We start from the raw sequence: 22,660 nt of genomic DNA on the forward strand, positions 1-22,660 counted from the left end.
GCCCTTGGCATGAGGCTTGCTCTGGCTTCTGATTTTGAACCAGGGTGGTCTGTGCCTCCGAAATGGGGGTGGGGGAAAGGGTATCTGGGAGTCATCCTCTGGTGCACACGCAGCAGGCAGTTCTTAGAAGCCTCCGGGCCCGGACAAGCCGAGCAGACCATCCTGACTCACCTTCCACCCACACCATCCCAGAGAACAGACCCTGCGATCACCAAGGCCTCACGCGCCTTCACTGCTCTGGCCAACGTCTGCTGTGTCCTCACTCTGTGTCAGGCCTGTGTCAGGGGCTGGGAGATGGAGGGGACACAATGCTGTCCTGCAGGAGAGAAAGGACCGAGGTGTGATAGGAAGGTAGGCCCTTCCCAGGTGACGGGGTGCCTCTGGCTCGGGCATCCCTGCAGCCTGGCATGGTGGCTCGGAGGCCCTCAAGACAGCAGACTCCTCAGTCCTGGCTTCATGCAGCCAGTTTCCGAGAGCAGGGACAGCAGATGGCTGGCTGGGCGCAAGAGGACAGGGCCAGAGCTGAGGGAAGGGAAGGAGGTATTTCCCAGATAATTTTGCCTGGAGCTTGACCCCCTCTATCTGAGACTGGTAGGCTCCCCTGCGCCCCCTCCCAACTGGAAGTCTGAAGGTGTGCAGGATACTGAGGCTTGTGTACCCATAGGAGCCGCAGGCCACATTAAGACCTCCCATAATAGGACAAATACTCCACATTTCACTGATGCCAGAGAGGTGATGGGGCTTCTCTGAAGCTCAAAGACATAGGTGTGAGAGCCAGGACAACAGCCCAGGACTTCGGGCTCCTGGACTCTTCCCAGAGGCTGGCTAAGAGCCTCCCACCCCCACTCCACCGCTCAGGGGACCTGGAGGTGCCAGCTAGGCTGACTGTACCTGGAGGGTTATTTTATTTATTTATTAAAAAAAAATTTTTTTTAAAAAGATTTTATTTATTTATTTGACAGAGAGAGATCACAAGTAGGCAGAGGCAGGCAGAGAGAGAGGGGGAAGCACGCTCCCCCCTGAGCAGAGAGCCCGACACGGGGCTCGATCCCAGGACCCTGAGATCATGACCCGAGCCGAAGGCAGGGGCTCAAGCCACTGATCCACCCAAGCACCCCAAGGAGGGTCATTTTAAAAGAAGACATGAGTATATATTGGGTAGCAGTGCAAGGCATATTCTGGAGATGCCCCTTCAAAGGTCCTATAGGCTCCAAAGACTGCCCTCAAAGAAGAGGGTAGTTCCCAGAAGGGTTTCTGGAAGGGAAATCAACTTTAGCTGTAGGAGAATCCAGGCTTGAAGGTCCTCCCTGTTTGATCCCTGGACAGCACCCCAAACCCTCTCCCTTGGCTCTATCTGTGGTCATTGTTCCTTTCCCCAGGAGCCCCTTGCTTCCTTCTTTTGTCTGAGAACTGAAATCTCCCCACACCACAACTTCTCACCCCCGAGACCCATGCACACAGCATCTTAGTGGTAAGCCATGTCTGCGCTGTGAACCTGCAGTTACTTCTGTGGCCGTGGCTCCCAGGTCTGCCTTCCAGAAGGGAATAGGGTCACTGCCACTACCTTCAGTCCACCATCAGATGTTTATTGAGCCTGTGCCGTGTGCTGAGCATCATGCTGGGTGCCATGGGGGACACACGGAAGCAGACTGGTCTCTGGCTCAAGGAGCTTACAATCTAGTTTGAAAGGAGAGATGGAAAGATAAAAGCCCAATGGCCGCGGCCTCAGATGAGACCCGTTGCAGGGAGAGGATGGGAGACATCCCGGGGACAGAGGGGATGACGTGGGAGCAGCAGGATTCAGGTGGAAGAGCTGGGAAGGCTGAGGTGCTGGTCTTGGGCTTGAGCACGGTGTGCATCTGGCAAGTACAGAGAAACCCGGCTGAAAAGAAGGGCCGGGATGGGGTGTGGAGCTCTAAGGAACTGGGTCACCAAACTTGCTTGAAATGGGATCAAGGACCAAAGGGAGCGCTACTGCACAGTGCCAGGGAGGCCGGGAAGCCTGGGTCCCTAATTCTCCACTGAGGCCCAGGGTGACAGGTCCAGCTTGTCAATGGCCGAGCAATCCACAAAGCCCTGGGGGTAGCTGTTGGCCTGGAATGGGTCGCGTGGGACCTTGGTGATGTGGGTGTTGTCACAGACCAGGCGTGAGAAGGACATTTTCTGGAGAGAGTCCCGTTGCTTCTCAGTGAAGACCCCAGGGTTCTCCCACCAGAATCTGCAGAGACAGAAGCAGGGTCTGTCCACACAGTCCCGCTGGCGGCCCCTCCTGCGCCGACTGTGGTGAAGGGGAAGGAAGGAGGTGGCTGGGAACACGTGGAGGTCTGGGCCCCCCACAGAAAAGGGTCTGCTCTCCCCTGTCCTCCTCACAAGATCTCACTTGCCTGTCTCCGTCACGGATTTGCTGGAACTGCTTCCCCAGGAGGCAGGCCAGGAGAGACCCCACTCGGCCCCTCTCTACCAGGGGCTCAGCAACGCCCCCAACCCAGATGTCAATGTTGTCAGGGGTTCCATAGAGATCCAGTAACTTCTTAGCCAGCCTCCGGTTCTTCAGCACAGCGTTCAGCTCCTTCAGGGTCTGGGGCTGGGGGAGGTCACAGAAGCCTCTCCAGGAGTTGTACCCTAGGGCAGAAGGGCCGAGGCTGTCTCATCCCAGGGGCTTCTCCCCCACAACTCTCCTTGGGGACATACCTGCACCAGCTCCATCGGCCCCAGAAAGCCTGGCCTCATAGCCTCCAGGGCGGGGTGGGCAGGGCTCCATTGTTTTACACTTGTGGTCCTTGAGGCTTGAGAAGGCTAGCAGGTTACACGGGGCTCGCTGTGGGCCCAGGCACTTTGCCAAGCTCTGTACAAATATGTCAGCTGAAGAAGAGAGATGCTAAGTAACTTGCCCAACGTGTCCCTAGAAATGGCACAGCTGGGATTTGAAACCCGGGCTGTCCGGCTCTTAATTACTACATTAAATTGCCTTTTGTGGGCACAAAAGGTCGGTCCAAAAGTCATTGGTTTGTCTCTATTCTCCTTTCTTAATGTTTTTCTGGGATTTTTTAAACCAGCTTGACAAGTCAGTTGTTGGCCTCTTGTTCATCTGAGGAGCTCTGGGACGGTACTAGGTATGTTCTCTTATCTCTGCATTAGGGAGAATGGAAGGCTCCATTTCACAGATGAACAAAATAAATTTTTTAAAAACTGGCATGTGGGGGGGTGCCTGGGTGACTCAGTGGGTTAAGCCTCTGCCTTTGGCTCAGGTCATGGTCTCAGGGTCCTGGGATTGAGCCCTTCATCGGGCTCTCTGCTCAGCAGGGAGCCTGCTTCTCTCTCTCTCTCTCTGCCTGCCTCTCTGCCTACTTGTGATCTGTCAGATGTATAAATACAATCTTTAAAAAAATAAAATAAATAAAAACTGGCATCTCTGCTAAAGTTTTAGAATTGGCCAGATCCCCTGGATTATAGAAGAGAGTCCCTAAGACCCTCAGAAAGTAAGGAGAAGTTCCCTGGGCCAGACGGGACCCCAGGCCCACTCACCAGGCATCCCATGGTCTCGGCCCCGCTGTATGTTGATGGCGGCCAGGTCAAAGCCGTGGATCTTGTGGGTGGGCTGGAAAAGCTTGTTGCGCAGCTCTCTAGTCATCATTTTGTTCTGATCCAGGAGCTTGGACTTCTTGGCCAGCAGGCCCCTGACCAGAGGGTCAATTCCACCTGCAAGGGAGGAATTGAGGCCATCCTGGGAGTGGGGGGTAGGGTGAGGCTGTCTTCCACCGCTAGCCCCTCCCTTCACCAGACGTTTCCTATCAGGTAAAAAGTGAGGCCAACTGAACATCTCAGGCTGGCAGCCGGGAGAGAAGAGCGAGGTGCAGCCTTCAGGGTGTGCTGGGCCGAGGGCATCTAGACCGCCTGCTGGGGGTGAGGAGAGGGTGGGGAACGGACCTTCCCGGGATGATGGCAGGAATATAAGCTTCAGGAGTTTTCTGAGCTTTGGCTCAGAGAGTCGGCTCAGAGAGTCGGCTGGTTTTCCTTCCATGTGTTCCCCCCGGGGAACTCTGAAGCATGGGGAGAGGTAGCAGGAGGCTACAAAGAAGGGCCCTGACTTGTCAGGACTTAAGCAAAGCCAGGTTCAGTGCAGCCCGGCCCAGCCTAAAGAGGAACTGGCCCAATCTTTGGCACTTGATGGAGGTGGAGAGTCCTAGAGGACAGCAGAAAAGAGCAATTTATTTACCAAACCCATGATTCTTTCTGTAGGGAAGCCTGTGGCAGGGAAAGGTCAGACACCTTGGAGGCCAGAGGAGGAGAGAAAGAAGTATAACTCATTTATTGACCACCTCTTGGGTCTCAGAAACCATTGTAGTGCTCTCCACATCTATGCCACATGATTTTTTGTATATCCTACTGCTGTGGGTACCATTGTGGTCCTCGTTTTACAGATGAGGAAACTGAGGCTCCATGAGGTGAATTCACTTGCCCAAGGTCACATAGGAAGGAAGTTCCTAGAATCTGACTTCTAAGCCAGGCTTCTCTAGAAGCAGGGTGCAGCGCAAGACCGCCAGGTCACAGTGCCTCCCTGAAAGGACATACCGTCTTGTTTTTTTTTTTTTTAAGACTTTATTTATTTATTTAACAGAGAGAGAGAGAGAGAGAGAGAGAGAGATCACAAGTAGGCAAAGAGCCAGGCAGAGAGAGAGGGGGAAGCAGGCTCCCTGCTGAGCAGAGAGCCCGACTCGGGGCTTGATCCCAGGACCCTGAGATCAGGACCCGAGCCAAAGGCAGAGGCTTTAACCCACTGAGCCACCCAGGCACCCCAGACGTACCGTCTTTGACTATCCTCCAGGTGTTGAAGAAGAGGGTGTGCAGGGGGAGCTCTGCCTCTGGACCCCACGGCTGATAGTTCTCATCCAGACGGGACACAGTCGAGGGGACCTCCAAGTGGCCAAAGCGGAAGGCAAAGGTGAAGACGTTGGAAATTCGGGGGTCGGCAGATTTGTTATAGCCTTGGTATGGGGGGATCCACTTCTGCATCTCCTCACCGAGCACAATGGGTAGGTAGTCCCTAAAGGTGATAATCTGCAGGGGGAGAAACATCATGAGCCAAGGGTGGGAGAATGCGGAGACCTCTGCAGAGTGAGGCTGGAGGAAGCTGCATCAAGAGGGACAAGTGGGGGCGCCTGGGTGGCTCAGTGGGTTAAAGCCTCTGCCTTCGGCTCAGGTCATGATCCTGGGATCGAGCCCCGCATCGGGCTCTCTGCTTGGCAGGGAGCCTGCTTCCTCCTCTCTCTCTGCCTGCCTCTCTGCTACTTGTGATCTCTGTCTGCCAAATAAATAAATAAAATCTTAAAAAAAAAAAGAGGGACAAGTGGCCAAAAATCTAGGAGGGCAAATGGAAAGGCCTATTTCCCTTCCTGTGACCGTGGTAGACAGTTGCTAACTGATCATGACACTCTTTCTGCTGGCTGTTCATTGTCTGCCTCGAAACACGGGCCCTACTGATCAGTCCTTTGAATTGGCACTAGACATGTACTCTCTTTGTCACCTCTGCTCCAGGTCTACGGCCTTGAAGCTAAAGTGACAGTCCTCGTGTGTCACGTGAACATAACGATGCCACATCATCCAACTTTTCCCCATAGGGCCAGAGCAAAAGGAACGATGAACCACAGGAATGGTTCACAGTGTGAGTTCACCTCATCTCCAATTCTGAGACAAATGGTGCGCCATGGAGAAGCAAGTTGGGGGCTTGTTTTACTCAAAGCAATGAGCTAACACAAACAGAGAAAAAAAGAGAAAATCATGACACCACATAATGCAATAATTCTATTTTTTCCTTTTTCTAATCTTTGTCCATACAATGCATATTTTTACAGCCTTGTGCTCCTAGAGAATACATACTTTTACTTTCTGCTTTTTCATTTCAAGCTTCTCATGTTTCTACCTAGCTCACCATTACTATGTAATTCAACCTGCATAAAATTCTCTTGCATTCATGGATCCCTTTCTTATTGTTTTACTTTTAGGTTGCTTCCAATTTGTTCAGCAGCAAAGGCTGTAGGGATTTCATCCTTGGAGCAGGCAGCTGCTTCTCAGACTCTGCAAGGTAGCGAGGGACAGAAACTTGCCTCTGCCCATAGAGGGCTGGCCCAGCTGTGGCGCCAGACCAAGCTGGTTAGTCAGATTCTCACTCTCAGAAATTTAGAGTTTTGGATCCCGCTGTCCTGGACAGTTCACAGCGGCATCATTCAGAATAGCCCCAAACTGGAAACCATTCTAATGTCCTTCAGTGGGTAGATGGTTAAGTCAACCATGGAACACTACTCAGCAGCAGAAAGGAAGGGACTTTACACCTGCAACAATCCCAGTGGACCTCAGGGACATTACGCTGAATGGAAAGAGCTGATCTCAAAAGGATACAGACTGTTCTCGAAACAACGTAACTGTACAGACAGAGGGCAGACTGGTGATCACCTGCAGATAGGGACCTGGAAGGGGGTGGGTGGGTGCAGCTCTCAGAGGGTAGCAGGCGGGAGTCTTGTGGTGATGGCAGAGTCAAGTTTCTTTATTGTGGGGGTGATTCCCTGAGACTACCCTGTGATAAAGTTGCACAGACACACACACACACACACACACACACACACGTACACACACGACTGCATTTCTAACTGGTGAAATCTGAATAAGACCTTTGGTTTTTGTCAATGTTAATGTCCTGGGTTGTTTTTTTTTTTTTAATTTGACAGAGAGATCCCAAGTAGGCAGAGAGGCAGGTGGAGAGAGAGGGGGGAGCAGGCTCCTTGCTGAGCAGAGAGCCTGATGCGGGGCTCGATCCCAGGACCCCGAAATCATGACCTGAGCCGAAGGCAGAGGCTTAACCCACTGAGCCACCTAGATGCCCCAATGTCCTGCTTTTGATGTTGTACCACGGTCATGCAAAACATTAGCACTGGGGGAGGCTGTGTGCATGTGCTGCTTGTTTACAACTTCCTAAGGATCTGTACTTATTTTTTTAAAAAATGCTTAAATATGTGCCCAGTTAATTCTAGCTAGTCAATCAGCCTATCTCCTAGCACTGGACGATGCCTGTGACCTGTGGCTTGGATGTGGAGAATTTACAAGAAGAGCATCCAGCTGAAACAGCTCGCCTAGCTGCTGTTCAACGGTCTTGGGCGTGACAGAGACTTTGGTCCCAGGGATGACACTGGAGTGACCAACATACAAATGACTCTTGGACACTCTGAATCCAGAGATTTGTTTTGGGGCAAAGATGCTAAAGAAATGAAAGGGAGGGTGAGAAGCATGAGACAGTAGGAAAGAAGAAACAGAGGAGGAGAAGGGGAAGCGGAGGTGGGGGAAACAGAGAAGGTGGCAGAGCCAGGGGTGGAAGCCAGGCGGGCGTGGGAGGCAGGGCTCCTGGGCTTCTGTACCTGCACGAAGGCTCCCAGTATCTTCCGGGCTTCCTGGTAGACCTTCTCTCCATCCCAGTGAGGGTTGAGTCTCTTTAGCTCAATTGCCAGCCGGTTGTGCTCTCGGAGAAAGAGGGTGTGGGAAGTGGCCAGCAAGATCTGCTCGGAGGCTCGGGAATCTCCTGAAAGCCCAGAAGGGAGGAAGGTTAGTTTCCCCAGAGCAGCCCCAGAACCCAGTAATCTGCGCAAAGAAATAGATGATAGTGCCCCCAATGGCCCTTCTCCTAAGCCCCTCCTTATAGTTAACCTAAGGGAAGTCAAGTGGAAAGGGATCAGGACGGGGAGTCACAGGTTTGAATCTCAGCTTCACACTCACAATTTTTAGCTGAGTCACTTTGGACAAGTTACTGAGCACTTCCAAGGCTCAGTCTGTGGGAGAATGGGGATAATAACGCTGACTGCACAAGAGTGTGCTAAAAACTACAGATGACATTAAAAAGGAAAATTTTGCTGATTACAATCCCAACTGCCCTCTAAAATGGGGCAGTACAAATTAACAGAGGCTTTTTGGTGGAGCAACTTCGGACGTTTTAGGAATGCCAGTTTGAGGCCAGGAGCATGGATAGGGTCGAATTTCTCCGTGCAATAACGGGAGAAGAATCTAGAGATGGGGGCCTTTGGGAGAAAGGAAAGAAGGGAGGAATGGAGGTGGGGACATAGTTAACTAGCAGAAGAGCAGGTGTTTCACAAGGGGACATTTTGTGTCCTCTAATCTTCAGGAAAAGTCTACTAAACTCACAAATGCTTGGTATGCACGAGTATTTTTATGGAAAACAGCAAAGGGTTCGGTTTTGTATCTGGATTGATGTGAGATATGTGTGAACATGGAATCCAAGAGGTCTACCCAAGAGATCTGGGCCTATGGACTGGCTTTCTGCCATGTCTGTCTGGGTGGGCAGTGGGTTTGTCCTGCAGAGTGGATTTTTGGAAGAGGAAAGGTCTCCAGAAGTCCAAGGCAGAGGGCCTGAGGGCATATCAGGAGGACATGAGCCCCCAGAATGAACAGAACTGGGGGGCTTTGGTTGTGGGCAGGTTGTATAGAGTGGGGACTTTGTGTTGAGTTTATAAAAAGCCTTAAAAATAAGCATTCCTAGGGTGCCTGGGTGGCTCAGTCGTTAAGTGTCTGCCTTGAGCTCAGGTCATGATCCCAGGGTCCTGGGATTGAGCGCTGCATCAGGCTCTCTGCTCAGCAGAAAGCCTGCTTCTCCCTCTCCCACTCCCCCTGCTTGTGCTCCCTCTCTCACTGTGTCTCTCTGTCAAATAAATAAAATATTTTTTTAAAAAAATAGGCATTCCTCTTAATCTAGAACCTCCTCCTCTAGCAAGTTATCTTAATAAAATTATTAAAAATGAGGGGCACCTCGTGGCTCAGTCAGTTAAATGTCTGCCTTCAGCTCAGATCATGATCCCAGGGTCCTGGGATCGAGCCCCACATGGGGCTTCCTGCTCAACAGGGAGTCTGCTTCTCCCTTTGTCCCTTTCCTCCACTTGTGCTCTGTCTCTCTCTAATAAATAAATAAAATCTTCAAAAAAGTAAAAATTAAAAAATTTTAAAAATGAGTACAAAGATTCATCAACAGGGATGTTCATGACCTAAAAAACACCAATAAATCACAGAAAATCTAGAATTATTTAAATGCTTCCAAGTAGGGTTGATAAAAGAAATTATATGTCACGGAATACCAGGCAGCCAGTAAAAATCAAGCTGTAGAAGAATGATTAATGATGTGATATATTACATGAAGATATCAGGTTATAGAACATAACTGATTGTATAACCCCAATTATATAAAAACAGTGTAGAACTCTACCTATGATTTTTTCAAAAAACTCTGGAAAGATGGGCACTAAAAATGTTAACAATCATTATTGGTGGGTGGCAGGGTTTTGTGGATTTTCTTATTTGTGCTTCTCTGAACTGATTTTTTTTTTTTTTTTCATAATGAGCACACGTTCTTAAGATTTGTTTTCTTCTGGGCCCTTCTGCCACGCCTGAACCAGAGCCAGAAGCGGTGGCAACTTGGTGTGCGTTTTTTTTTTTTCCAGAAGGCACAGGAGAAGAGGCAGTGGCAAAGCCTCTTTGGAAGTGCCTAGTAGCCTCCTGAAGCTTTTTTGGTTTCTCTGCTCCCAGTCCTTGGGTCCCTCTGTTCCCAGCCTAGACTCACCTGCCAGGAAGCAGGGCACTCGGGCGGTGGCGTTGATGAACTCACAGGGGCTTGGCTTCTTGATGTCGAAGGGCAGATAAGCCAGCCCGTGGTCATAGAACTCCTGGTTCACAGCCATGAGGCCCAGTGGGCTGCTGAGGTTGCGAAGGCGGCTGGCCAGGCTGGGTTCGGGGCCATATACCAAGCTGGCGTCCAGGAAGGAGGTCAGAGCGTTGATCTGATCTCGAGCCAGGGACTGGTAAGGTGGAGTGGGGCAGACGAACCCAGCTCGGAAGAAAGGCATGCATTTTCCTTGAGTCTTCAGCTTGGGGTCATTGGGAGGGAACTGTGGAGAGATTGGAGTAGGTGACTGGGCAGAGCTGGCACAGCTGGAAACTGATAACCTCCCCCCAGGGCAGGTCTGGATGCGGCTGGCAAAGATGCTGACGGAGCCCTCCTGGGACCCTGAGACCAGACACTGGCTCCAGAAACCTCCTGCTGACATTGTACCTCCTGGGCCACAATGCCTTGAAGTTCTTTACATTCCCACCATGTAAAATAGACTAAGGGGGATCATTCAATCTTTCATAGCAAAGGGTCCACATTTTTGGTGGAGAGGGAGTCCTGAGATCCCTGGACAGGGAAGCAAGACATGACCCAGGAAAGGCTCTCTTACTAATTATTACCAACAACAGCTACCATTTATTTATTTTGGATCTAACATGTGCTATGCATAATGCATACCTTTTCTCACTTCGGTCCTCAAAAAAGGTAAGGTAGATAATTCAGTCCCATTTTACAGGTGAGAAAATGGAGGCTCAGAAATGTTACGTAATTTGCCTAGGAACTTAGAAACCGGAAGGGATATATGGGATTCAGATCTAGATTGACCTCAGTCCGCAGCTCTTTATATCACAGCACATAACCTTGATTTGTTTGAGTGAATAAATCACTCTTATTTGTAAAATCACAAATAAGAAGAAAATGGGACACCATGGCAAGTTCCTCTCTCTTCCTGATGGAAAGCATCACGAATCCCGGCCCTGGCTCAGATTCACCCATCCAATCGCAGCTCTTTCTGGGAGCAGCCCTCCCAGACCCCACGGTGATTTACAGCAGTGTTCTACCAAATGAACTGTGTATCAAAAGCATCTCCCAGGGATCCTGGCATAATGTAGACTTTGTTTGAGCTTTAATAACCCTAGTAAGTCCCTAAGTGATGCCACTGCTTCCAGGCCAGACACGGAGACGACTCTCCCCAGAGCTCCCCCAATTTTGCCACTAGCGGTTACTTGCCCATTTCCCACACAGGTCTCAGTCTTTGAGGAAACGAGCAGTATTTGATTTCCCCAGTGCTTAGTGCACTGCCTGGCACGGAGTCGGTAATAATGTCTATTCATGGAATAAATGGAAGGTGAATGAACGGACGTGTGAGGTTTGGGAAGCCGTCAGATCAGCATTTGGCATCTATCCTGAGCCCCTGGCTGACCAGCTGGGAACGTCTTCCCTGTGGTCAGGGAGGTGAGAGGCTTGTCACTGACAGCCGTAGGGGCCTACCATGATGGGGAAGCAGTTGTCTCCCTGGATACAGTACTTGTCACACTGGGCTTTGGAGTACTCGCTGCTCCCTAGCTCGGTGTCGGGGGCAAAGTCCAGGTCATGGTCCACGATTTGACCCCACTGCATGAAGAGCAAGGATCTGTTTTGGTCCAGAACACCCTCCTCGTTCAGGTAGTCTACAATCTGGTTGGATACGTCTCGGGCCTGCAGATGGAGAGAGAAGGGCAGGAAGGATTGGAGGAGGAAGAGCTTTGAGGGGTCCAACTCAGCTATGGTTTACTGTGTACCTTCGGGCGCAACAGTGTGTACCTGTGTACCGTGTACCTTCTATCCCCACAGCAAGTTTGCAAAGTGGGTGGCATTACACTTGTCCTATAGGGGACGGCACCCAGTCCTGGAAAGGCCAGGCCAATCCCCAGCAGTCCTGCAGCTACCAAGGGGTGGGGACAGGACTGTGCACGGGTGTGTGTGACTTGATGGCTGGCAAGGCCAATGCCCTTTCCACGACGGAAGGGGAAAACACAGTCTCCTGCCGTCAGTGTCACTGAGGTGCCAGGTGTCTGGCAATAGGAGAGGGGCTCTGGGGAGGGGCTGCCAACTCAGATGAGGCCAACAGATAGGACTTCCAGGCAAACAACAGCTGAAGCACACCAGGGGCGGGGGCGGGGTAAGCGCAGGCAGGATGGGGCAGGGAGGCCATCTGCCTGGGACACCCCAGGGCATCTGGCCTGTGGGGCCGCCGGGCCGCGACCACCGCGTGGCTGGGCCCCGGGCTCTGCTGCCCTCTCGTGGCACTTTGGGGGAACACCGCCGGGGAGCCCGTCCAAACCTCCATCTCCGCCGCCGCGGCCCCGCCTCGCACCCTCTACCCTCCCACCTCTTTCTCCTGGCATCCCGCGTGTGTTTGGGGGGCGCATCCCCTCCCCTCTGACTGCCCTCCCGTACCCTCCCGCTCGGGGCTCGCGCCCACCCCGGGTCCGCCCTCACCAGCGGGACGGGGAAGCCGTTCCGCGTCCTGCCCGGCGTCCACCCGAAGGGCAGGGAGAGCCCGTCCTCGTACTCGGCCGGCAGCCAGCGCGCCAGCGCCCTGTTGGCGGCGCCCAGCTCGGGGTTCCTCCTGAAACCGAGCAAGACCTGCGCTCAGCCCGTGGGGACCTGTGTGGGAGCGGAGGAAGCCTCCGCCCGCGGGAAAGGGGGCGCGGAGGAGACGCCTCTGACATGTGGGGTTTGGGAAGCTCGCCCACCCTGAGGGCGCGGGGCTGCGCTGCGGGTGGGATGCAGCGGTCTCCTTGGAGAAGACGGGAAGGTCGGGAGGGTTCCAACAGAACGGTTTCCGGTGGGCCGCAAGTCCAGGAGGGTAAGGTAAAGGGGGTTCTGCCAGGAACGCCCCAGCCGCCAAGGTCCCGGCTGGGTTGGGCAGGGCAGGCGGGCGGGGCTGGAGCGGGTCCTCTGGGCATGGCCATTGGGAGGGGCCGCCCCCCACCCCGGCCTATGCCCGCCCCCCACCCCGGCCCATGCCCGCTCACCTGTTATTACAGTCTCCTGTAATGGTTCGGTAAGGACTGTCCTCGTCACATTGCACCACCGGAACAGGGGCGTCACAGCCCACCTCCAAAGACAGTGCAGTCAAGTCCAGACTGGGGTCTGAAACAGAAGGGGCGCCAAAGCTGCTGAGTTCTTTCTCCATTCTGGGGCACTGGGGGAAGGCAGGACACTGAAACCAGAGGTCAACTTACATTTCTTGGAATACAGGTCTATGTTCTACAGAAGTAATTCTTGGGTGGTTTCTGGTTCAATCCTGACAACTCGCTAAAGTAGAATTTTAATTCCCATTTTGCAGATAAGAAACTGAGATCACAGTGCGGAAGAGACCCCCCCCCCAGGCCAAACAGTTGATTGTGAAAGTTCCCAGAATTGTTAATGATTCTTTGTTTTTATCAGCTCATTTGAAAAAACAGACCTTTCTTTTAGAATGAAAATGCCCCTGAGAGGTAGAGCACCATTAGTCTGAATTAGTTTGGTAAGACTGCTTTTCTTCTAAAGGGGAACCCTCCTACACTGTTGGTGGGAATGCAAGCTGGTGCAGCCACTCTGGAAAACTGCATGGATGTTCCTCAAAAAGTTGAAAATAGAGCTACCCTACAACACAGCAATCGCACTACTGGGTGTTTACCCTAAAGATACAAATGCAGTGATCCGAAAGGGCATGTGCACTGGAATGTTTATAGCAGCAATATCCACAATAGCCAAACTATGGAAAGAACTAGATGTCCATCCACAGATGAACGGATAAAGAAGATGTGGTATATATATACAATGGAATACTATGCAGGCATCAAAAGAAATGAAGACTTGCCATTTGTGAAGACAGTGGATGGAACTACAGGGTATCATGCTGAGCAAAATAAGTCAATCAGAGAAAGACAATTATCATACAATCTCCCTGATTTGAGGAAGTTGAGAGGCAATGTGGGGGGTTTGGGGGTAGGGAAGGAATAAATGAAACAAGATGGGATCAGGAGGGAGACAAACCATAAGAGACTCTCAAACTCACAAAACAAACTGAGGGTTGCTGGGGGGAGGCGGGTAGGGAGAGGGAGGTTGGGTTATGGACATTGGGGAGGGTATGTGCTATGGTGAGTGCTGTGAATTGTGTAAACCTGGCGGTTCACAGAGCTGTACTCCTGGGGCTAATAAATGACTAAATAAATGACTAAATAAATGGCTAATAAATGACTAAATAAATGACTACAATACCTAAAAAACAAGAACAAAAAAAGACTGCTTTTCTTCTAGAGCTTCACTGACATCTGAAGTACCAAGCAAGCAGGAATCTAGATGAGGAAGATGTTGGGACAGGGACAGGGAATTTTCAAGTGAGAAGCACGTTGGTCTTGGAAGGAGTAGCATGGTGTGGGGGCTTCAGGCATCCAAGGTGCAGATCGGAGGGAACTGCTAACCTAATGCAGCCTGAGAGGCACCTGGGTAGCTGGGTGGAAGGGAGGCAAGGGAACCTGGTTCTGTGGGGGCTTCGTCAGGGGGCCATCTGTGAAGGGTGGCGGGGGCTGGGGTTCAACCTGCCCCTCCTTTGGCGTCTCATAGTTTCAAAGTGATTGCTACTTCTCCCCACCTTGTCCCAGTTTCCTTCTTTTGGAACTTTGGAATTTGCCCAAGTCCTAGGCCAGTTATCTTCCCGCACTTGATATTTTCTCAGGGAGAACCTACAGCCTCTTCCTCCGGTTGGGACCAAACCCCTTCCTCCATGACCCTCCATGAACTGTGACATTTGGTGGGGCGGGCCGGGGGGAGGCGGGGCGAGGGGTTGGAGGAGGTCACGATCAATCCATTACCTCATTGTTTCACCTTACCCCAAACAAGAGGGAAATCTCATCTCCTGTGACATAATCCCAGTAAATCCCCCTGATCAGGTGGCTTAAATGTCTCCTTTACAGGCTGTAGTGGTGGCACTGTGGTTTGGGACAGGGAGCCCATGTTTATTGACTTTAGAACTTCCTCTGGACAGAGGCTTACAGATGGCATTATACAAAGAGCATGAATGTCCCCTCATTTGGAGTTGGCAATGTGACCGTGCTGGGCCTGGGCTCCTTTCTCTGCAAAACACACCCCACACTGACATAGCTGTCTTCTCTGTCCCCTCCTCGCCCTGCAGGTCCATGACTCTGAGAAGGGAGAGCCGGGAGGGCCCCTCCTTGGAGGTGCTCCTAAGAGAGAATGCAGGTTTTGGTGGCTTCTGTTCTCTCCTACAGAGGGATGGCCCCTTGCTGCCATCAGAGGGTTAGTGGGTTTTCTGTACCTGTGGCATTGGTCAAGGCCGCTTTCTGCCTCAGTCTCTTTAAGGACTCCTCCCACACCTGCCCAATGCGGATGGCTGTGCGTGCCCGGCCTTTGGCATGCTTGAGGTACTCGGAGAGCTGTCGAGTGGTGGGTGCCTCGGAGCTCATGGCCTTCTTCAGCCTACGGCAGAGAGCAATGGGAGAGTCACGACCGGACCCCTCGAGTCAGACCCTGTAGAAGGGGCGTGAGGGGACGTGTGGGGATGTGGGCAGCACGCAGGAGACAAGCGCTCCCTGAGTTCTTTTCTCATTTTCCTTTGGATGCCTCTGGAAAATCTCTTCTGGGAGGAGGAAGCTACAGTGTGTCTGGTTCTGAGAAAGGGCAGAGAGCTGGAGCTGAGCGCTTCCTGAATGAGAACCAGAGGGTTGTAGCTGTGCTGGCCGGGTCAGAATCAACTGGGGGAAACTTAAAAACACCCAGACCCACGATGTACGGGTTCAGACTGAGGAACTCCTGCCATGTGGCTGTGCGGACCGAGAATTCTAGAACGAGCAAACCTGTGGGCCTGAAGTTCTTCCCGTGGAAGCACCCCCAGTTCCATGTGGCCCTAGAGTCTGAGTGGAGTTTGTTCAGATGTGGGCTGTAGCACCCCACCTTTTGTGGACCATTTTTGGGGCAAGATGTTCAGTCTTTTATTCTTAATTTCCCGTGTGTAAAATGAGAAGCCCAAATCTCTGCTCCTAAGAAATTCATGACAACACAGAGATGACTGAGCGCAGGGTGGCGTCAGAAAAGTCCCTCCGTGAGAATCCACCACCCCTTCCCTGTGCCTCAGTCTCCTCAGGTGGGAGAGGAAGGGTTCCATGAGAGGATGTCCGTGGCTCTGAGACAGAAATCTTGGAAGTGGCTCACATTCTCCAAAAGACAGCTCTGCTTTTGGGGGGACGGCTCACTAGCTCCAATACCTGGGCTGCCACTCATCAGGTTCTTAGCTATTCCAAGAGTGAGGGGCATGGTGTCTCCGCTGAGGGACTTCCTGGGCTAGCGGGAGAGGCACAAGGACAGCTGTGATAACGAGGCTCTCATCAGCAGGCCTACCCCTGACCAACTTCCCCCAACCTCAATAAAATAGGACCCAGGAAAAGAAACGAGGCTGTCTTGTGGTTGCTGTCTCAGGGACAGCATGGCCCAGTAGCCCAGAGTGCTGCCCTGTCCATCATGGTAACTGCCAGCCATGTGTGGCTATTTAAATGGAACTTCATCAAAATCAAGGTGAATTCAGCTCCTCCCTGGCACTAGCCACATTTTAAGTGCTCAGTAGCCATGTGTGGTTAGTGGCTCCTGTACTGGATGTCCCAGATATAGAACATTGCATCATCCCAGAAAGTTCTAGCGACCAGCCCTGGCCTAGAGTTTGAGCTTAGGAAACAAGATTTGAATGTTTGGCTGTTTTGACTCTGTTTTGATGCCTGCCACTTTCTAGCTGTGTGCCTCCGGGCAAGTTACTCAACCTCTCTGTACCCAGCTTCTTTATCCCTAAATGAGGATAATGACAGTAACCTTAGGTCGAACCGTGCTATTTGATCATTTTGCCCTCAACAACAAGCTACTTGACATCGGTTGAGTTAGCACTGCATAGGGTTGTGGGGAGGAGGGAGCGTAAAGCTGGCATAGAATAAACAAACCCTCATGCATGTTAGCATCAGTGCTACCATCCTCATGAGCTAGGACCCAAAGGGACCCCCCCCCCCATAAACAAGGTGGGCTGCTCAGCCTTGTAGGGCTCTGCCTGGAAGGTCTCACGCAATGTTGTCCATGCTCCTTCACGCTTCCTCTGCCCTGAGTTGTGTGTGGCTCTCCTGCCTGAAGGCTGAACCCCGGGGCACTTACCCCCTACTTGGCTAGGGCCTGGGCTCTGCAGGAGCAGTCAGGGTGTGGGGAGAATTCTATCCATCTCCAGGCCTGCACCCTCACCCTAGCCACCATCCCCTCCCATCCAGACGGCTGCAGCAGCCTCCTGACGGCCCCGCTGCCCCTGCTCCCATCCCTCTCCTTGTCTCCTGTCCATTCCCCACACAGCCGCAGCAGGGAACTTTTTAGAAGGAAAAATAGACCACGTCACTCTGCATGGCAAAGCCCTTCATCGGCTTATCCTGGGACATGAATGAATCCATGAGGATTCATGGAGCATTGCACACGTGCTCCTAACATTGCAGAACTTCTTCATCACCCCCAAAAGTGACGCTGTACCCATTAAATAGTCACTTCCCGTTCCTCCCCTGCTCCCCCTTCCTCACCGCCCCCTCCCCCAGCAACCACTAATCTGCTTTCTGACTCCCTGGCCCTCAGGACCCTCCTCTCTCTCTCACCGGTAGATTACCACCTCCACCAGCACTGGCCCTCTTAGCTCCCCGAAACCTCTTTCCTGCCTTAGCACCTTTGCCTTTGTCCCTCCCAGACCTGGGATGCTCTCCCCCCGCCCGGCTCTCTACATGGCTAGCTGCTTCTCATCCTTGTCAGGCTTCCCTGGTCCCTGACCTCCAGCAGCAACCTTTGCTCTGAGTATTTCCCTGGTCCTTTTCACAGATCATGACTCGGATTGTTTGTGTTCGTGTCAGGAGAGGTTTCTGTATGATCCTTTATGTCTCCATGAGGCCCCTGAGTCCAGGAACTAACCAGTGGGGATGAGTCCCAAAGCCGGGCCAGTCGTCCTGTGCACAACTTGCAAAGGAAGTGAGGAACTCTGATGTTGTGGGTTTTACTCTAGCCCCACCTTGGGGCGATAGAACGGTTGAAGCTAAGCAGGGAGAGAATGTTCCTTTGGAGGTGGCTGCTGAAGTTCCAGGTACTTCCCTGCTGCCAGCCTGGGGCTTCCCCCTGTGCTTTAATTCTGGTGACAAGGATCTCAGGAGGAGGGCCTGACTGTGTGTCCTAGAGTCATGGCCAGTGGTTGGCACCTGCTCAAAGAGTCCCACGGGGTGGTGTCACTATGCACCTGAGAGAAAGCGTGAGCCAGACAGGGCAGCCCTGGGCAAAGTCCACACAGCCTCTGGCCACAGGGCAAAGCCTTTTGTCTTCTAGAGCCTGCTTAAAAGGGACCTGTCTCACGAGGGGTCTGGGAGCTGAGAGCTGAGCCAGATGGTTCTGGGTTGAGGGTTGGAGCTGTAGGCTACTGGCCAGAGACTTCTCTGGGTTAGGGAGCTGGGAGCAGAATCTCCCAGAGAGCTGACAAGTGCCCTCGGTCTTCCTCAAGGCACTACGCTGTGAGGTGACTTAGACCTTGACCTCTGGTGTCTCTCCCCCCTTCCCCAATGTAACCCTAAGGAGTCAGAAACCTGTGCTGGGGGAGAGAGAGGAGCCCAGGAAAGAGAGGGGTCCTCAGACTGTGCTCCCTTTCTCACTCTAAGCCTAATGAGGCCCCCAGCTGAGGGAGGTGAGATGCTCTGGATTTGTTCTCCTTATGCTGACGTAGGAACTCCTGAAGGGACACTGTTCTTGGGACTAGAAGTGATGACAGCACGTATTGTCATCTAAAAGTCAGCAGAACAGGGGGTGCCTAGATGGCTCAGTGGGTTAAGCCTCTGCCTTCAGCTCAGGTCATGATCTCGGGGTCCTGGGATTGAGCCCCACATCAGGCTCTCTCTCTCTCTGCCTGCCTCTCTGCCTACTTGTGATCTCTCTCTCTCTCTCTCTCTCTCTGGGTCAAATAAAAGTCAGAACAATTAATGGGACTGCTTAAGAGTTCATTCAAAGGCCAAGAAGGAAGGAAGCCCCAATTCCAGCACAAAGGGACAGCAAGAGGAAGGAATAAAGTTGTCTTCTGCTCAACACAATGGTTATTGTTGGTTTGCCTTTAACTGGCTGGGCTTGGTGAGGGCAGGGACCCAGCCTGCACAGCCCGCACAGCTGGGGTCAGAGATCCCAACCCCACCTGTGGTTGGAGTGTGGCTCACTCTGCTGGCTGGTTCCCTGTGGGGTCCCCAGGCACCCTCGGGTCTTCTTATAGGGTTGGGGTGATGTGACCCTAGCCACCCCAGGTGCAGCTGCTGAAGGCTCACATCTGAACCCGCCTGGTGTGATTACTGAGCCAGTCCTTGCTTAAGTTCCTCCTTTGACCTCCCCAGCTCGCCCCCTCACTCCATTCACAGCTTTCCTGAGAGCATGCCTTAGTAAGACCGCCTGCGTAGGAACCCACGTGTCAGATTCTGCTCCCAGGGAACTGGACTTAAGTTAGTCAATGTTAGTTGAACGAACGGAGAAATTCTACAAGCTTGCTGAGACTCTGGAATGCATGACCCAAGGAAACACTGGGCCACGCGGAAGAAAGTCCTTACAGGGTGAGATTAGACATCCTCTTCAAGGTGGTTTACGGGCTGAAGATTTTTAAGACTCTAGTGGGCTATTACTCCCACTTGGCACACACTACAGGCCAAGGAGGTGGGGTGAGGGTAGCACAGCTTATAAAAGGCTTTGCCTGGGCTTGTCAGGGCGGGCCCGGAGGCGCTTGTCATTAGTTAGAAGCCAGGAAGGGGAGGTAGGCTGTGTGTGCATCTCACGTACCTGGTCCGGGATTCCAGAAAGGCCTTGTTGACTTGGACCTTGACCTGACTCACGGCATCAGAGATGGCAGCAGTCGTGGTGGTCTGTGCTTGGAGAGAGAGGGGCAAAGAGCCAAGTATCTGACACCATTCCTTTGAGATACCCTCTGCTTCTGTCTCCCTCTTTCTCAGCCATTACCCCCACCCCTCAAATCTGAGCAGGCAGAAGACCGAGATTAGGAAACATTCACAAGAAAGAGAAAAAGCACAGAATGGGACGGATATTCTCTGGGCCTTGCTAAGATGTCAAAGTCGCTCTTCAGGAGTCCACTAGAATACCCAGAGATGGGACTAAGGTGGGTGACCATTCAGGTTGGCTCGGGCTACTGGGCTGTGGGGATTTTTCTGGTTCTTGGTAAGATAGATGCTTAAGCGAGTCCATCAAAGGGCTTGGCTGATCAGGGCCCTGAGGTACAGAAGGGGATGGCACAAGGTAGAGGAAGGATTTCTTCTTGTTTTCACTTGTACTGCCCTCTAGTGCATGGGAGGCAGGATACATTCTCTGAACAGGGAAGTCTGGTGAGTTAAACGGCATCCCCCCCCCAAAATACATGTTCAGCCAGAACCTCAGACTATGACCCTATTTGGAAATAAGGTCTTTGCAGATGTAATGAATTCGGATGAAGTCATAAAGGTACAGGATTAGGGTAGGCTCTAAATCCAATGACTGGTAGTATTACGGCAAGAGGAGAGGGCACACGGGATTCACAGAGGTGTGGGAAGACAGGGACAGAGACTGGACTGCGGCAGCTCTAGGCCAAGGAGGACAAAACTTTCTGGAGCCACCAGAAGCTAAGAAGAAGGAAGGAAGGATTCTCCTCTAGAGCCTTCAGAGGAACGGGACTCTGCTGGCACCTTGATTTTTGGATTTCTAACCTCCTGGACTATAGGAAAATAAATTTCTGTTTTCCTTTTTTTTTTTTTTTTTTAAAGATTTATTTATTCCAGAGGTGGGGGGATGGGCAAAGAGAGAGGGAGAGAAAATCCTGAAGCAGACTCCCCATTGAGCGTGGATCCTGATGGAGGGCTCAATCCCAGTACCCCGAGATCATGACCTGAGCCAAAATCAAGAGTCAGCCACTTAACCAACTGAGCCACCCAGGTGTCCCTAAATTTCTGTTGTCTTATGACACCCAGTTTGTGGTCCTTTGTTTCAGCAGCTCCCAGGAACCCCATACAGGGAGACACTTACCATTTGCAGCCAGTGCTGCAGTCTGGAGCAAGGTCAGGGAGGCTAGAAGGGCTGGGAGATGGAGAAGGACCCTCATTGCTGAAACGAGACCCAGGATCATACGTGAGCTTGCTGTGTTCTCACAGGAGGGATTGAGTCACAGAAAGGGGATGGTAAAGCAGAGAAGGCCCAGGGACCAGCAGATGCCCTCACACTGGAGCAGAGAAGGGGGGACTAACTCAGCATCTACCATCTGTGAGATCCATGCCAGGTACTGGCACACGTGGGAAGAAGCAGTACTGGAAGGGAAAGAACTCTGGCTTCGGGGTCAGGACATCCTGAGTTGTACTTCTGCATTTGCTATGACTAGCTCTGTGACATCGGGCAGGCTACCTAACATCTTTGGGCCCCTGGCCTGCCAAGTGAGGGAACAAGACCAAGTGACCCAGGATGTCTGACTCTGCCCTGACAGCCTGTGACCCGAGATCCTGCACCTGTGGTCACAGGTATGAGACATGCTGTTACCAAACCTGGAGCAGGGCTTTGGAGTTCCCCTCCCTCCCTCCCTCCCTCCCTCGAGAATGTATTGCATCAGGGAAGTGTGACTGAGAAGCAGGCACTCAACTCCTCCCTTCTGAAACCAGCAGGGGCTGCCCCTTTCCTTAAAGAGTCAATTTAATGGGAGCACAGGAATGGAAGTCGTGACAAAGCTCAGGGCTTACCCAAGCTCATAGCTTGTCCCAGGCTGCCTGGAGAGACTCCAGCACTTAGATAAACCCCTCCATCGTAAGCTTTAACCCTGAACCTGAGTCATCAGACTAAAATTGGCGCAGCCTTGTTTGCTGATGAGGGGCTCTGGGGCTTATGTAGAGTGTTCATGAGGTTTGGTGGAATAGAACCAAAATATCTTTCGAGGAGCTTCTAGCTCCAGCCCAGGGAAGAGCCCACGGCATGTAAGTGGAATGATGCCATGTTTAGACCATACTGGCAGGCCTCTTCGGTTTCACAGGTGGGCATGGGTTCTCCCCTCCATGTGCATTCCCTGGTTGGACTCCAGAAACATACCAGGGAGAGCATCTCAGATTGGCTGCCCCCTCTATAGTTGCTTGAAGTTCCCTAAGGGAAACTGTGGCTTCCCTAAGGGAAACTTGCCTGAGGGGCCACCCCGCTGGTCTCCTGGACACCCACTGATGCACTCCCCTTGAATTAGACCAGCCCAGAAGAGAACTGTGCATCTAGACAAGGTAATTTTGGTCTAACACTCCCCCAATATTTCCCTCTGTCCTTCTATGATTCCCCTACCAACTTTTATCTTGTTGAGTATATTTTTTGTAAGCTAACTCTAGAAAAAAAAAAAAAAAGGTATGAGTAAACACCTTTCTGGCCAAGATTCTCCTTGGCACTTTTATTTTTTTCCAAAAGGAGTTCCCAAATGGCTTGGGATCCTGTCTTACACTTCTACGACCCCAAGTAGAACCACAGTCCTTCTCTTTGTGACTCGAGGGGACCACTGAGCCAGCAGAAATCTGTCCTTTAAGGCACACAAAGATGATGGTTTGGGAGTAAAAAACAACAACAACAACAACAACAAAACCAGTACTATATATATTTTTTAATTCTGGTAAAAACACATAGTATAAAATTTAGTATCTTAACCATTTTCAACCATCCTGTACAGTGGCGACTAGTATATTCACGATGTTGTACAACAATCTCTAGAACTATGTTATCTTGCAAAACTGAAACTCTATACCTACTAGAAACCAACTGCTTTTCCCTCTTCCCCTTGCCCCTGGCAACAGCCATATCGTTGATTTTTTAAAAGGGCCGTTGGCCACACAAGTATTCATTACACGACTCTTTCAGTGACTCGTAATAAATTAAAAACAAAAAGGAGAAGGTCCGGGCGCCTGGGTGGCTCAGTGGGTTAAGCCGCTGCCTTCGGCT

General features: G+C 51.8%; 1 protein-coding gene across 1 annotated transcript; it reads right to left on the bottom strand.

The window, feature by feature from the left end:
• Nucleotides 1-1,565: 1,565 nt before the first annotated feature.
• Nucleotides 1,566-20,982, bottom strand: LPO (lactoperoxidase). The gene is made up of 13 exons (XM_044250508.1): nucleotides 20,964-20,982; nucleotides 20,735-20,812; nucleotides 19,505-19,592; nucleotides 14,964-15,124; nucleotides 12,676-12,793; nucleotides 12,137-12,266; nucleotides 11,147-11,353; nucleotides 9,611-9,935; nucleotides 7,407-7,567; nucleotides 4,806-5,058; nucleotides 3,526-3,699; nucleotides 2,385-2,622; nucleotides 1,566-2,218 (listed from the first exon to the last, which is right to left on the bottom strand). The coding sequence occupies exons 1-13, from the start codon at nucleotides 20,977-20,979 to the stop codon at nucleotides 2,011-2,013; spliced, it is 2,157 nt and encodes a 718-aa protein (XP_044106443.1). The 5' UTR covers nucleotides 20,980-20,982; the 3' UTR covers nucleotides 1,566-2,010.
• Nucleotides 20,983-22,660: the final 1,678 nt, after the last annotated feature.

This window comes from Neovison vison, chromosome 5 (assembly GCF_020171115.1).
Source record: "Neovison vison isolate M4711 chromosome 5, ASM_NN_V1, whole genome shotgun sequence".
In the NCBI taxonomy this organism is placed as follows: Eukaryota; Metazoa; Chordata; class Mammalia; order Carnivora; family Mustelidae; genus Neogale; species Neogale vison.